The sequence below is a fragment of the Triticum urartu genome, chromosome 4A (assembly GCF_056163025.1).
Source record: "Triticum urartu cultivar PI428250 chromosome 4A, HENAU_Tu73, whole genome shotgun sequence".
In the NCBI taxonomy this organism is placed as follows: Eukaryota; Viridiplantae; Streptophyta; class Magnoliopsida; order Poales; family Poaceae; genus Triticum; species Triticum urartu.
The window spans coordinates 548,629,877-548,643,176 of NC_141876.1; the positions used below are offsets into that span (position 1 = coordinate 548,629,877).

The 13,300-nt window shown below is 48.4% G+C and overlaps 2 protein-coding genes across 4 annotated transcripts; one reads left to right on the top strand and one right to left on the bottom strand.

The window, feature by feature from the left end:
* Positions 1–270: 270 nt before the first annotated feature.
* MCA1 (PLAC8 family protein) lies at positions 271–4,686 on the top strand. Of its 3 annotated transcripts, none has more exons than XR_007303727.2 (8): positions 271–643; positions 778–1,354; positions 1,881–2,299; positions 2,554–2,682; positions 3,087–3,158; positions 3,416–3,522; positions 3,861–3,954; positions 4,337–4,686. XR_007303727.2 is itself a non-coding variant. In XM_048716314.2 (8 exons), exons 2-8 carry the CDS (start codon positions 956–958, stop codon positions 4,384–4,386), a joined length of 1,224 nt encoding a protein of 407 aa, XP_048572271.2. In that variant the 5' UTR covers positions 272–643; positions 778–955; the 3' UTR covers positions 4,387–4,686. The 3 variants fall into 3 exon arrangements, 2 of the variants coding, with proteins under 2 accessions (XP_048572271.2, XP_048572270.2); XM_048716314.2 differs by having other exon boundaries at positions 272–643; positions 2,554–2,636; XM_048716313.2 differs by having other exon boundaries at positions 275–643; positions 2,554–2,660.
* Positions 4,687–5,404: 718 nt separating this feature from the next.
* Positions 5,405–11,089, bottom strand: LOC125552681 (ABC transporter G family member 22). The gene is made up of 9 exons (XM_048716311.2): positions 10,456–11,089; positions 10,128–10,345; positions 8,307–8,462; positions 8,035–8,218; positions 7,640–7,960; positions 7,258–7,545; positions 6,852–7,136; positions 6,254–6,361; positions 5,405–5,914 (listed from the first exon to the last, which is right to left on the bottom strand). The coding sequence occupies exons 1-9, from the start codon at positions 10,960–10,962 to the stop codon at positions 5,693–5,695; spliced, it is 2,289 nt and encodes a 762-aa protein (XP_048572268.1). The 5' UTR covers positions 10,963–11,089; the 3' UTR covers positions 5,405–5,692.
* Between the last annotated feature and the right edge of the window lie 2,211 nt (positions 11,090–13,300).

Here is a 13,300-nt window from a genome sequence, read left to right on the forward strand (position 1 = left end):
TACTCATGCCGCCCCCAATTGTCAGTGACACAGTGCAAGAGCGGGATCATCGGGAGAAAGAAACATTGCAAGAGCGGTGCACAGGCTCCGAGGCAGCCATTAAACTATCCCTTTGTCGACACCTGCCGCGGCGTGGAGACCGCAGACGGAGAGGAACGCTGCGCCGCACCAGTCCACCCCACCCCACCCGCACCGCGCGTCTCGCGGTGACCCAGAACTGCCCGTGCACGACACCAGTACAAGTAAAGTCGCCCGCCGGCCCGCCAGTCCAGTAAACGCGACTCCGGCTGACTGACACACCCAGTGGTTGGCTGTTACCGGCGGTCCGGTCAGTGGAGAGTGGAGTTAACGAGCGAGCCCGTCCAAAAACGAGCCACCCAGCCAGGGCCTCCTCTCCTCTCCTCGTGCCAGCAGTAGCACCCACCAGCCACCACCCAAGCAAACGGAGAGAGGCCACGCTGCCGCCCCCTCCCTCATCCTCCTTCCACTTGCAGCAGAGCAGGGCAGGCATTGCCTCCGCTCTCACTCCAGTCCTCCCCCCTGCCCTCCCCTCGGCCCCGCCGCTCGAGGGAGATAGCGTAGGAGGCTCCTACCCGCTTAATTTGCTCGCCGAGGCAGGTGGATGAGCTAGGCTGAGAAAGAGGTAATCGAAGAGGAAAGAATTGACGAGCTTTTCTTTCCGGGTTTTCTTGGCCGCATTTCGCCGTTTCCGGTGCAAATTCCGCGGCGCAGCCGGAAATCTCTATCTTCTTCATTAATTTCTCCCCGTCCTTGCAGCCGCTGTGGCAGGCGACGAAAAGGGGGAAAACCCACCGACCATGGCAGGGCGAGGAATGCTGCCGCGCCGGCGCGAGTGAGCGATCTCGCAGATCTGCGCCCGGCCGCATTTTCGCTCCTCCGCACCAAGGAGATCGGGTGATTCGTCGGGGGGGAGGGAGAAACCGGGGCCGCAGCGATGGCGAACGTGGGGGACCTGGCCAACATCGCGCAGCTCACGGGGCTGGACGCGGTGCGCCTCATCGGCCTCATCGTCAAGGCGGCGGCCACGGCGCGGATGCACAAGAGCAACTGCCGCCGCTTCGCGCAGCACCTCAAGCTCATCGGCGGCCTGCTGGAGCAGCTCCGGGTGTCGGAGCTCAAGAAGTACCCGGAGACGCGGGAGCCGCTGGAGCAGCTCGAGGACGCGCTCCGCCGGGGCTACCTGCTCGTCAACTCCTGCCAGGACCGCTCCTACCTCTACCTCCTCGCCATGGGCTGGAACATCGTCTACCGCTTCCGCACCGCGCAGACCGAGATCGACAACTACCTCCGCCTCGTGCCGCTCATCACGCTCGTCGACAACGCCCGCGTGCGGGTCGGTAATCTGTCACCTCTCCCAAACCTAATTGTTTCTTTAGCAGACCGAGTATAATAGTAGTGTTATTAGACACCTAGATTCGTGCTAGGCTTTTAGGAGATGTTGATTTGTTATAATTGATTCCATTCTGCTGGGATATACTTACATGCTGGTCTAGAGAAAAGGTGGTGTGCCTTTTGAGATTTGGTGGAATATGATTGAATTGGTGGCTTTCCTGAGTGAGTGCTCTGATGGGGTGTCTTGTTTTCTGCCGACTGCCTAACCAAAAGATTCTATTGTAGAATGTTTCGTTCTCTTGTTTCATTTGAGTAAAAACATACCGGCCTTTTGGCGATCATCGTTTTCGTTGTTTATGTACGCTGTACGCCTACAAACATGTAGATTGCAGCTAAGAAGTCAGGCATGAGGTCTGGTGGTTCACTAAACATGTGGTCTTGTATTAGTCCACTGTTACAATCTTTTGCTGCTTCTCCCTGTATCTTGGCTTAAGACCTATTTTGATCATCATTTTTCTCTATCTCAGGAGCGAATTGAGTACATTGAAAGGGATCAATGTGAATACTCTCTTGACGAGGAAGACAAGGAGGTCCAAGAAGCTCTGTTAAACCCTGACCCTGGCACAAATCCTTCGATAGTGCTCAAGAAGACTCTGTCCTGTTCTTATCCAAACGTGCCGTTTAATGAAGCTCTTCGGAAGGAAAGTGAGAAGCTCCAGGTGGAGCTTCAAAGATCACAAAGCAACATGGATATGGCCCAGTGCGAGGTTATTCATCACCTGCTTGGAGTAACTAGAACTGTGGCAAGTTCTATTCCAGAGGAAAGTACAGATGCCAAGGTTACCAAGAAAACCAATTCAAAGTGCACAAAAGTTAACGAAGACAGTGCAAAATCGTATGATGATGACTCCCCAAAGAAGCAAAAAGATGCCTATATTGCACCACGGTTAGTAAGTTTAGCTAAGACTCTGTTGGTGCCTGTTTATGTATGATACCGTTTCAAAGAACACAAAAGTAATACACCATTTGGGAGTCATGAATTTGTGTGCCTGGTTTAAAATTTTAAAATCTATTAGTTGGTACATCAATTTGTCTGATCTGATAGAAGAGAACTGGGCTCTTGTATGATGTTTTGAAGGTTACCCTCCACAAACTGAACTTCCATACTATAAGACCCTTGATAGTTTTCATTGTATGCAGGAGTTCTTCACCTGTTCCCTACAACCATGATCTGGTCTCGAGTACAGCATCATACAGTGATGAGTGGCATGCAGATTTACTTGGTTGCTGTTCAGAGCCAGCTCTGTGTATGTCTACTTTTTTCTCAGTGTATAGTGGAAATTTAATCATTATGCTCACTATTGAACTGATGGTTTTTATTTTATCTTTGTAGTTCTGTTCATGCTATTTCAAGCATAGATATTCACTTTTGTTAGAGATCACTCTCTAACGTACTGATAACCACTGATGGCATAGTTCGGCACAATATGTTGGGGCATTTTAATCTGAACGCAATATTGAAATCCATGCAGTGGAATGCATATTAAACTGAAAAAATATAACAGAAATGGCTCTAGGATGTTCTATTCTTAATAGGAGTACTTCTTCAGATAATGCCCTGAAATTATGAAAAACAATATGGGAGGAGGTATAATTAATGCTTATGAGTGATCGCAAATTCGCAATGATTCTTACATATTTTTCTTGCTGTTTGTCTGCTTGTGATAACACAGGTCTGAAGACCTTCTTTTTTCCATGTGGAACATTCTCAAGGATTGCTTCAATCGCCAAGAACAAGCCCATGTGTAAGAATATTCTCTAAAAGCCATTACATCAGCTGTGCAGAGTTATGACAAGCAAATTCCCACACACCTTTTTTTTATCAGTTAACCATTTGCCAAATCTTCTAATGTACTGAGCATCTTATAAATCAAATTTTCCATGGCAGCAAAGATCTTATGCATCAGGTTTACTTCTAAAAATAATGCAGTCACACCTTATGTGAACCTAATTACCCTGTAAACTAAGACTGATTTACATAGTTACTTTGTGCTGTTGTCAGCTTCGGGAGAAGCCTGCAATGATATTATGGCGTACTCCCTCGTATTGTCTTGTTGCTGTTACACTTGCTGTGTAAGGAGAAAGCTTCGTCAAAGGCTAAATATTGCGGTAAATATTCCTGGACATCTAAATTTATTGCTACCAGTTGATTTATACCCCCCCCCCCCTTCCCCGAAACACACACCAGGGACTGTCCATGTTACACACTTTTTTTTTTGCGGAGGACACGCACAGTTAACTGATTGCCAAACTAGATTATGTCAGGGAAACATCTGGTTTATGATTATTAATAGAGTAACTTAAATAATACCATATCTCTTTGTCCAGTGCTAGTATCGTACGTTTGATATAAGTCCCTAACACTACCTGCCAGAGTGTTCATATATACTATTAAACTCACAGCCCTGCATAGTACCTGAACTTCTGATTTTGTATGCTGCTGACAGGGAGGGTGTTGTGACGATTTCCTTTCACATGTGATGTGCTGTTGCTGTGCTCTTGTTCAAGAATGGCGCGAAGTAGAGATTCGTGGTGCATACGGTGAGTTTCCTATTCCCATGCGCACCAGTCAACCATGGACTATGATTTTCAGTTCTTACTCAAGCATGTGATAGGTGTTAGGACTGATATAGGAGCTCGGTTTTAGCCACTCTGTGAAAATGAGCTGCATGCTGTTCCGCTCCACTCTTTTGACTCCATGGAGTTGGTGCGTTCGGCGTCGCTCCGCCCGCTTCGGGAGCGCAGTTGAGGAGCGGAGAGGATCCGAACAGGCACTAGCATTGTTCAAAATGTGCTCTTGACAAACTTATGACAGAAAATTTTATATATAATCAAGCTGATACAATACTGAAGTCTCATTGCTTAGGATAGAAACAATTCAAATTGCTTTGCTTTATGGAACATTATTTTGAATGTCCTGCAGGAGGGAAGACAAAGATAACCCCGCCGGCACACCAGTACATGGAGCACTGAGACTCTGCGATCCCTGGAAAAAAAAGAAAAAAAAAGCAGCTACTCTGCGAGAGGCCTGGGCTCCTGTAAATTAAAGATATTGACCTAAAATTGTCAGAAACCGTACTGCCATGTTAGTGATACCCGTCCAACATGCTCTACTGTTTGTGTTGTATTTATGCGTCATCTTGGTATTATGGGTCTTAGAACTCAGTTAATTTGTAAAAAGTAACTAAACTCGTCAGTCTCAGGCCGGTTAGAGTCAGTGTTAACATTGCCATTGTTGTCTATATATTCCAAAGAGGACGTGTTTTTTTGGCTCGTGTTTTCCCCTCTTTTTCCGAGCAACCTGCCTTCCCATTTAGTTGAAACACAATTGAACATTTAGTAAAAACTGGTTAAAAACCAAGTTTTTACTTGTGTTTTACCTGAATGACAATACTTCCTTCGATTTGTACTAAATCAGCAACAATTAATATGGATCAGAGGGAGTAGAAATAAAGTTTCACTGCTCACAGTTTGGAATGTTCATTAGTCAAGAGGTGATTTTGACAAGAAACACAACATGATTTAATTGCAGAGGGTGGCCACACGTGAACATTTGTACTTCTCCAACGCATAGGGCGACCAGTATGTAAGGGCATTTACAGCCGCATACCATAAAAATGACCCCTCGTATGTCTGGGCCTCTCCGTTGAGAGGACCTGGTCACCCATTATTTTCCGTCTGCTACAACACATACATCAAAATTGACACCCTAAATTCATACAACATCATGCAACACTAAAAGCTATATCCACTGTTCTTAAATATAAGGCGTTTTGGCAGTTCAATTTAAATTGCCAAAAGATCTTAACATTTAGAAACAGAGGTACTCCCTCCGTTCCAAAATAGATGACCCAACTTTATACTAATTTTGTATTAAAGTTAGTACAAAGTCGAGTCATTTATTTTGGAACGGAGGGAGTAGTAAGTTTTTGAACTTGCTGGTGTAAGTTTTAAAACTGTCGGTGCATGTTTTGGATTTGAGGTCGCCGGCTTCACTGTAACATTCCAATAACCACTTAAAACATGTGGTGTCAACATTCAGAAGACAGTTAATGGCTAGCACTTGCTACCACTTCTTGCTCGATGTTCACATTAATCTGTTCCACGAGTCAACTAGCAACAGGCAGTGCATTTCTCGCGCTCTGGACGTAGCAGAAAGACAGAACAGTGGGAAAAAAAGATCCATCTTCTCGTGGCGCAAATATAAATACAGACTTCCCTACATGCAATCAAAAACAGCCGGTAAGAACTAGGAGCGCCCTCCAGTTCACTTGACCTGCTAGCCGTTCGAAGCCTTCACTCGCCTGAGGGACAGGTAGGCCAGCACCCGGTACCCGATGATCATCGCGACCAGGGCCCCGACTTCGGTCACGCCGTTATCCAGAGGTACGGAGGTCATCAGGATGTCCGGCACGGGGTCGTACTGCACCTTCAGCAGCAGCCTGTACGTGTGGTAGTTGAAGGACAGGTACCGGAGCCAGGATATGAATGGCGGAACCCTCTGCAGATTAGAGGGGAAAGGAGGGCAAATTGTCAGTAACCCAAGCCATATGCTAGTTATTACAAGATTGAAGACATATGTTTGTTCAAGAAGCAATAATTCAGCCTTGCCCCTTCCATAACACTCCCTCCGTCTGGAATTACTTGTCGCAAAAACACATAGAAATAAATGTATCTAGAACTAAAATACATCTAGATACATTCATTCTTGTGACAAGTAATTCCGGACGGAGGGAGTACTAAAGTTGTACTGAACCAAAGACACTCATTTTGGGACGGAGGGAGTAGTAAAAATTCAGCTTTGTATCGGTTGATAGGTTTGAATAGTACTTGCTCTCACCTTTACAAAGAACCCTCCTGCTAGCATGAATGTCATGACTGTGACTGAAGCTAGAGTAGTCGCCTTCTTGATATCCAAGAGGGTAGCTCCAATTGCCAGTCCTAGTCCCTGCATACAACCCCCTTCTTGAGTCATAGATTTCAAATCAGTGTTAATGTTCTTTTGAGGCATCATGTAATATTATCATGTAGATTAGGAAACCTTTTCCCTTACTAATAGGCAACACATCTGATGGAATGATAGACTAGAAAACGGTGTGCTTCTTTCCGAGGAAAAAAATTGCTTGCCATCTATTTATTTCGAGAGAAACAAATCCCTTACGACCTACTCCCTCCGTATCAAAATATAAGACATTTTGTAGGTAGTTTAGCCTACAAAAGCGTCTTATATTTTGGTACAGAGGTAGTAGATGTTCGTTCTGTTTTACTAATCCAAAATAAAGTCTGTTTTAACTAGTGCATGTATGGTGGCCACATGGTTAAATAACATAAAAAACTTCCAGAATATCAAATATCTAGGTTTACTTAGTTCACAAACAGCAATATAAGAGATGTCATGGGCATTGATTGTATGACTGAACCTGTTTTGACTGCCATACCTGAGCAGCAATGATGCTGAGAAAGACGGTCAACATGCTAAGAAAGAAACGCATGGCACTTGCTTTGAGGCCTGCCATGAAGTAGACAATCACCATAAATATGACTGGGAGGAAAAGGTCTAGTGGCAGATCACTTGTCGTTCTGGCCAAGAAGTATGCACTGAGCTTGTACATGTCAGCTGCACGCTCCTTGTTCAACATTGCCCTCTCTTGAGGGAATGTGAAGATGGCAGTAAACACAGGAAAGAAACCCCAAAACACGGCTATGAAAAACAGTAAGCCTGCCTGCATAGACGAGAGGGCAGTGTCTTATGATGGTACATATCCTTAATTAGTTGTAGAAGTATTAAATTGACCAATTTAATTATCAATTACATGTATCAAATAATTATTTGTGTGCATATACCTGATCTTGTAGACCTTTTGGTGTGGTGGGATCAGAGCGCCACCAGAGCAAACCTAAGATAACTGATGTAGCTATGACCTGGGTGATTCTCATCCAGCTCAAATAATCATGCCGTCTTTCCTTGAGACCTCTACAGAAGAGGATGGAATATTGCTGGCACCAGTTTGTGCCCCACTCTCGTTTCGAAGATGTTATTGTTGCCTTCATATCATCACTGATCGGAAGTGGTGCTAGAAGCTTCTTCTTCTCCTTATATGCCACTCGATGCTCATAGGCGTCAACAAGATACTGCATGAAATCACATACAAATTATTCGTACAGATCTAAAACAGTTTGTGTACTCACAAGTCACAACACCAGCATATTGCTTTCATGTCTTCACCTCATGAACATCTTGTGCTGAAGGCCTTAAGTTAATCTTGGAATTAGTATCCTGCAGATTCTGATTTTCCATGTGCACCTTGTCATCTAATTCGGAAGGAACAGACACATCGTTAGTGTTGCCATTAGCAAGATCCAGTAGAAACTCTGCTGGGTTCATTGCGATGAGCGGGTTGCATCCAATGGATGAAAAGTAGGGCATGGCTTCAGCTGTCTTCCCAAAGTAGAGCAAACTTCCCCTGCCCAGGAGGATAAGCTTGTCAAACTTATGAAACAGCCTGCTGGATGGTTGATGGATCGTGGTGATCACTGTCTTCCCAGTCTGCATCAAGTAAAACATAATTAAAGTTCAACTGAACTGTAGGGGCAGCTAATGTGTAATTACTTTCATGTTACCTCAGCAATGTCATGTAGAAGTTGAACTATCCTAAGTGCTGTAGTTGAATCCAACCCGGATGTCGGCTCATCAAGGAAAAGCAAAGATGGATTGATTATAATCTCATTTCCGATGCAAACTCTTTTTCTTTCACCCCCTGAAACCCCACGCACAAAAGATCCTCCAATCATTGTGTCCTGGCACCTTCAAACATGCTCACACGATTAACTAAACTACCTCGCTATATGTCAAAATAGATATTCTTATAAATCAAAGAAAATATATGATATACCTCTCGAGTCCCAGTTCATATATGATGTCCATTGCCCGTTCTTTCTTTTGCTCCCTTGTCATTGTTCTTGGGAGACGAAGTAATGCTGCGTATGTTAGTGTCTCCTTCACAGTAAGATGAGTAAAGAGAACATCATCTTGAGTCACAAATCCAATCCTGCAAGCCAAGTATAATTCCAGCTATATGTCAGCATAGCATTGGCATCGCAACTCGAGGACATCCAAGCCTACTTCTAGCTTCATAATCCTAATCCTCAAACAAACAGTGCATGCACTGACGACAAGCAATATACTGTAGTTGGTTTCAGTCGATAACCAGAAACCAGGAGGACTATGGAGCACTGACCTGGGTCAGGAATTATGCCGAACAGATTGTAGGCAGGTGGGTTCGCCGCGCACTGCTCGACCAAGAAGCAGGTACTTGTTCTAACTCACTTCCGTGACCGAATGAAGCACAGTCCTGACCCACCGGTTAGGCCATGATGAGCGGACGCCCAGGAGATCGTCGTCGGTCGTCTTGGCATTTGTGGTGATGGGTAGAGCCGTTAGCCGTAGAGGAGAGAGGACCCGGCTAGTGGTGGCAACCAAACTTTCCAACAGGGTCATGACACGATGGTGAAGGGAACACGAGGAGACGAAGGATCGGGACCACTAGGTGAAGGCGACGGCGAATGTCCTGATGCCGGAGAGATGCCTACAGAGTCGCCGGAGTTTGAGAAGACTCGCCGGCTCGCCGAGCAGGCCAGAGGCGACCGCCGTTTTGTGTTGCACTTGCTCGCGCGTCGCCTGGCCCAAATAAGGCCCAGTCATAGGGGCCCATACCCTTACTTGCCAAGTTGCCATCACTGGCACTATTTACCATGTTTGTCTAAAACAACCATTTGCTCAAATAAAATGTCTAAAACACCATTTACAATTTAAAAATGTTTTTTGAGAACCCATTTAAAAAATGTTATAAAAAACCTAGCTATTTACCGAAAAAGAACCCTAAAAAACTGCACCAAAAATAAGCTCATAAGGAAATAACTCGTCAACTCAAAAAAAGGAAAGGACTCGTCACTTTTTTTTTCAAGATGAAAAAAAACTGTCACTCTAGTCACACAGACAGGCACAGACACATAGACAGTACTCCCTCCATTTCTTTTTAGTTTGCATATAAGGTTTGGTCAAAGTTAAGCTTTATAAAGTTTGACCAATTTTATATTAAACAATATCAATATTCACAACATGAAATAGTATTGTAGATGTTTATATTTTTTTATATAAATTTGGTCAAACTTTATGTAGTTTGACTTTGATCAAATTTTATACGCGAAGAACGGAGGGAGTACGTAACGACAACCTAACTACTTAGAAAAATAATGCAATGATAGACTGACAGGTCAAGCTACTTGCAGCCTCTATCTCAAAAGAAAAAAGAGTCCTCGCTTAATTAGACAAGGCAGCTGGAGGCCACCTTTTATCTTGCCGGCAAGCGAGGGAAGAACAAGAGCCACGAGATCGACCAGGACAGATTAGCAGCAGGATAACCGTGAGTCGTGCCTAGCTAAGGCTCCTTTATTAGCCGATGGACACTTCTGACAGGCAACGGCCATGCATGGGCTACACGTACGTGACGCACCTGTAGCATGGGCTACACGTACCTCATGCACCTCCCATGCACCGATGGTGTTAGGCCACGCGACACGATTTGATTATTGAGAAATTATTCGTCGCAGGGCCTAATTAATGGGAGGTAAACTAATCATGCTCTACTCTGGCTATGGCTAGCTTTGCTAGGGTTAACTGCTGGGTAGATAGAGCTAGGTATATGTGAAGTTACCTGCGCTTGAGGGACTTGCCGAAGGGCTCGTCGTTGTAGGAGATGCAGCCGTCGGCGGCGGTGGCCCTGCCGCCGAGCATGCTGAGCAGCGTGGTCTTGCCGCTGCCGGACGGGCCCATCATCGCCAGCACCTCGCCGGGGCTCGCCGACCCCGATATCCCGCTCAGTATCTCCCTCGGCGTCCCCTTCACCGCCACCCTGTACTTCACCTCCGCGAACTGCGTGCATGCATGGCAATGGCCGCCCCGGCGCACTCGGTTTAGGAGTCAGTTGTATGTGTTTGTTTTTGCTCTGCTTTAGTACACTAGCTAGCAAGTGGAGTACGTACCTTGAGGTATATGGGCAGGGTGGGCTCTGCCATGAGGCTCTTGCGGCGCGTGGCGCCGGCGGCCTCGAGGTCGACGTCGTCGTCGCTGAAGGGCGCGAGCTCGGCGGAGGACATCATGTCCTGGGGCGGCGGGGTGAAGCCGGTGAAGGTGAAGGAGAAGCCGAGGCTGGCGCTGGAGGCGCGGCTGAGCGCGGCGCCGCTGCTGACGAGGTCCTCCATGTCCAGCTTCAGCTGCGCGCTCCGGGACTTGCGGATGTGGCTGCGCCCGTGGCCATGGCTGTTCCCGCCGGCGCCGCTGCCGCCCGACGCGGAGCGCTTCCCGAAGCTGGACTTGCGCGACAGGCTGGCCACGTCGGCCGTGCTCAGCACCGTCTCCGCCGACGCCGTCCGGCTGAGCGACTGCGCCGTGGACGCCGACGCCGGCGCCGGCGGCAGCTGGTCCGACTTGCTCCGCCCGATCGCCCCGCCGTTGCCGTCCACCATCGGGCGCTCCATGATCGAGTCCATCGCCCGGCCAACCTCGATCGCCGGCTCGTACTATACTAGCTACGTACCAACGTACAGGCAGAGTAGAGGACGTGTGTGTGTTGTGTACACTAGACGGACAGACAGACAGGTCGGTATAACTGTAGCTTTTACAGAAGCCGTGAGAGGCGATATATACATACGGCAGGGCAAGCCCGGGCTGAGCTGCATGCTCGGCGGGACGATGGGGACGGAGGCGGGGAGGGAGGAGGGCGACGTGCGGGAGCGGGCGGAGGCAACGGAGGGGCGGAGGCGCGCCAGCGCAGCGGCCGCGCATTGATGGCGCGGGAAAGTGGGGGTGTGGCTGGGCGCGCCCGGGCTGCCACCCTCCGCACATGTCCCCCCTCACGACGCCGTATCCCCCAGGGCACCCATCGCCCCGGCTGGAGGCGCCGCGCGTACCACCGGCGCCGCGCGATGCGACAGGGCCGGGCCCCGTCCATCGCCCGCCGGCCCGCCGTCGCCGTCGCCGCGAGCGCCGAAGCCAATCCGTCTGGCGGGCAGGTCGCTTCCCGGCTGGCCTATCCTCGTGCGCGCGCCTGCTGCTTTTTCATGGATGGATGGATCGGCTCGTCCGGAGCACTAGTAGTAATTTGCTAACGTGGACGCATGCATGCACGCACGCACGCACGCATGACGTGCCGGGTGACCTCACGGACGGCTCAACCAGTCGGCCGGGCGGTACGCGTCCAACAGTTGCACCGCTGACCCCAGTCGGACTCCAGGTACTTCACACTCACGTACAGTACGTAGAATGTACGAACGCCCCTGGCTGCATGCTTCCTATAATCATCACACGTACAGCGCAATTAATCGGTCATCATGTGGGCTGCTCGTACGTGCGTACAATGGTGGTGGTGGACGATATCGATCGATCGTGTTTCCGTCGATCGGCACTGAGTTTTCTCGCTCACCTTCACTTTCTTGTTACGTGCTGACGAAACTGAGTTGCCAAGGCGCTGTTGCATCCTAGCAGTGGCTAGACTGAGGCCTTGGATTTCATCCTCACAATGAAGGTCTAGCTTGGTCATGGGGACGAGGCCGGGTACGCTAGGTTATGTTGAAGTGCATCGACGTACATACGCGCGCGCCTTTGTGCTTTCCATGAGCAATGCTACACCTGCGTAGCAGATCTTATTGTAATTAACGTAAATAATTAAGCGGCATCGTTTGATTGGATGAAATTAGGGAAGGGGGCCCCATCAGTTGAAATCGGGGGGATTTATTGGTTAGGGATGAAAAGTTACATAGGTTTTCGTAAGACTTTTCTAGGTCTAGCATTTTTGGTTTTCCATAGTCACATCATAGTCACACACACAACTCAATCAGTGGCGAATCTAGAAAATAATGGAGGGGATGCTGGGCTGCCCGGGTCAGGCAAATATGTGTTGGATTGAGTCTGCAAGTAGCTGGATTGGGCCTTAAAACTAGTACTAAATACAAATTTTACAGCACTGGAGGGGGGGGGGGGGGGCGGGGGGGCTTGAGCCTGTTAAAACCCCCTAGTAGATTCGCCCCTGAACTCAATAGTTCATGTGAACACCAACTAGTAACAATATATGGGCTATGCATGCAGCCTTAACGGTGTTCTCTTCTCGGCAATGTGTGTGGTCTTGTTGGTGCCAAGTCGGCCGGGTGATCTTTGTGGACGTGTTGTGACGGTTTTTGCCCGGCTTTTCATAATTAACCGGACATCTATTTTACCTTTTTTAATGAATCGAATCCTAAGGGACCGTGTTTAAAAAAAAGGGTTGAATGGTCGAGAACGGCTTGGGAGCAACCCTAGCTACGGCCACCCCGTCCCATCTCCTCCTTCCTATCTCGCCGTCGTCGGGGAAGCCACCAAGCTAAGCTAGGCAGGCTGACGACGACGGTTGGCTCAGCTCGTCTCCTTGTTGCGAGGTGCCCTCCGGCTGGGGAGCGGCTTAGTGGAGCCCGGACTCTTAGGCGGCGGCCCATGTGCCTATTGGTGGTTGTCGTGTCGCCATGGCTACAAGGGCAGGGTGGTGGCGGCGGTGATGGTGGATCTGACCGTATTCCAGTCCGCAAAGACCGGGGGCAGGGGTTCTAGTCGGCCGACGACGTGATGCCGTTTCACATTTTGATAGTCAGGAAGGATTGGAGGGGCAGGGAGGACTGGATCACGACCTGGTACGGTGAGGGCCGACCTCCCCTACAACGCCCACGTCTCATTCTTCGTGACCCCTTCGACATAGATACAGATACGCACAGTGATGCACAGTTGGCCCCAGTCGGACTCCAAGTATTTCACACTCACGTACAGTACGTAGAATGTACGAACGCCCCTGGCTGTATGCTT

Coding starts and splice junctions, on each gene's coding strand:
- MCA1 (XM_048716313.2), top strand. CDS start 956: ATGGCGAACGTGGGGGACCTGGCCAACATCGCGCAGCTCACGGGGCTG. Junction 1,355..1,880: donor TCGACAACGCCCGCGTGCGG/GTCGGTAATCTG, acceptor TCTCTATCTCAG/GAGCGAATTGAGTACATTGA. Junction 3,523..3,860: donor GTCAAAGGCTAAATATTGCG/GTAAATATTCCT, acceptor TGCTGCTGACAG/GGAGGGTGTTGTGACGATTT.
- LOC125552681 (XM_048716311.2), bottom strand. CDS start 10,962: ATGGACTCGATCATGGAGCGCCCGATGGTGGACGGCAACGGCGGGGCG. Junction 10,346..10,455: donor CCCTGCCCATATACCTCAAG/GTACGTACTCCA, acceptor GCATGCACGCAG/TTCGCGGAGGTGAAGTACAG. Junction 8,219..8,306: donor TATGAACTGGGACTCGAGAG/GTATATCATATA, acceptor GCATGTTTGAAG/GTGCCAGGACACAATGATTG.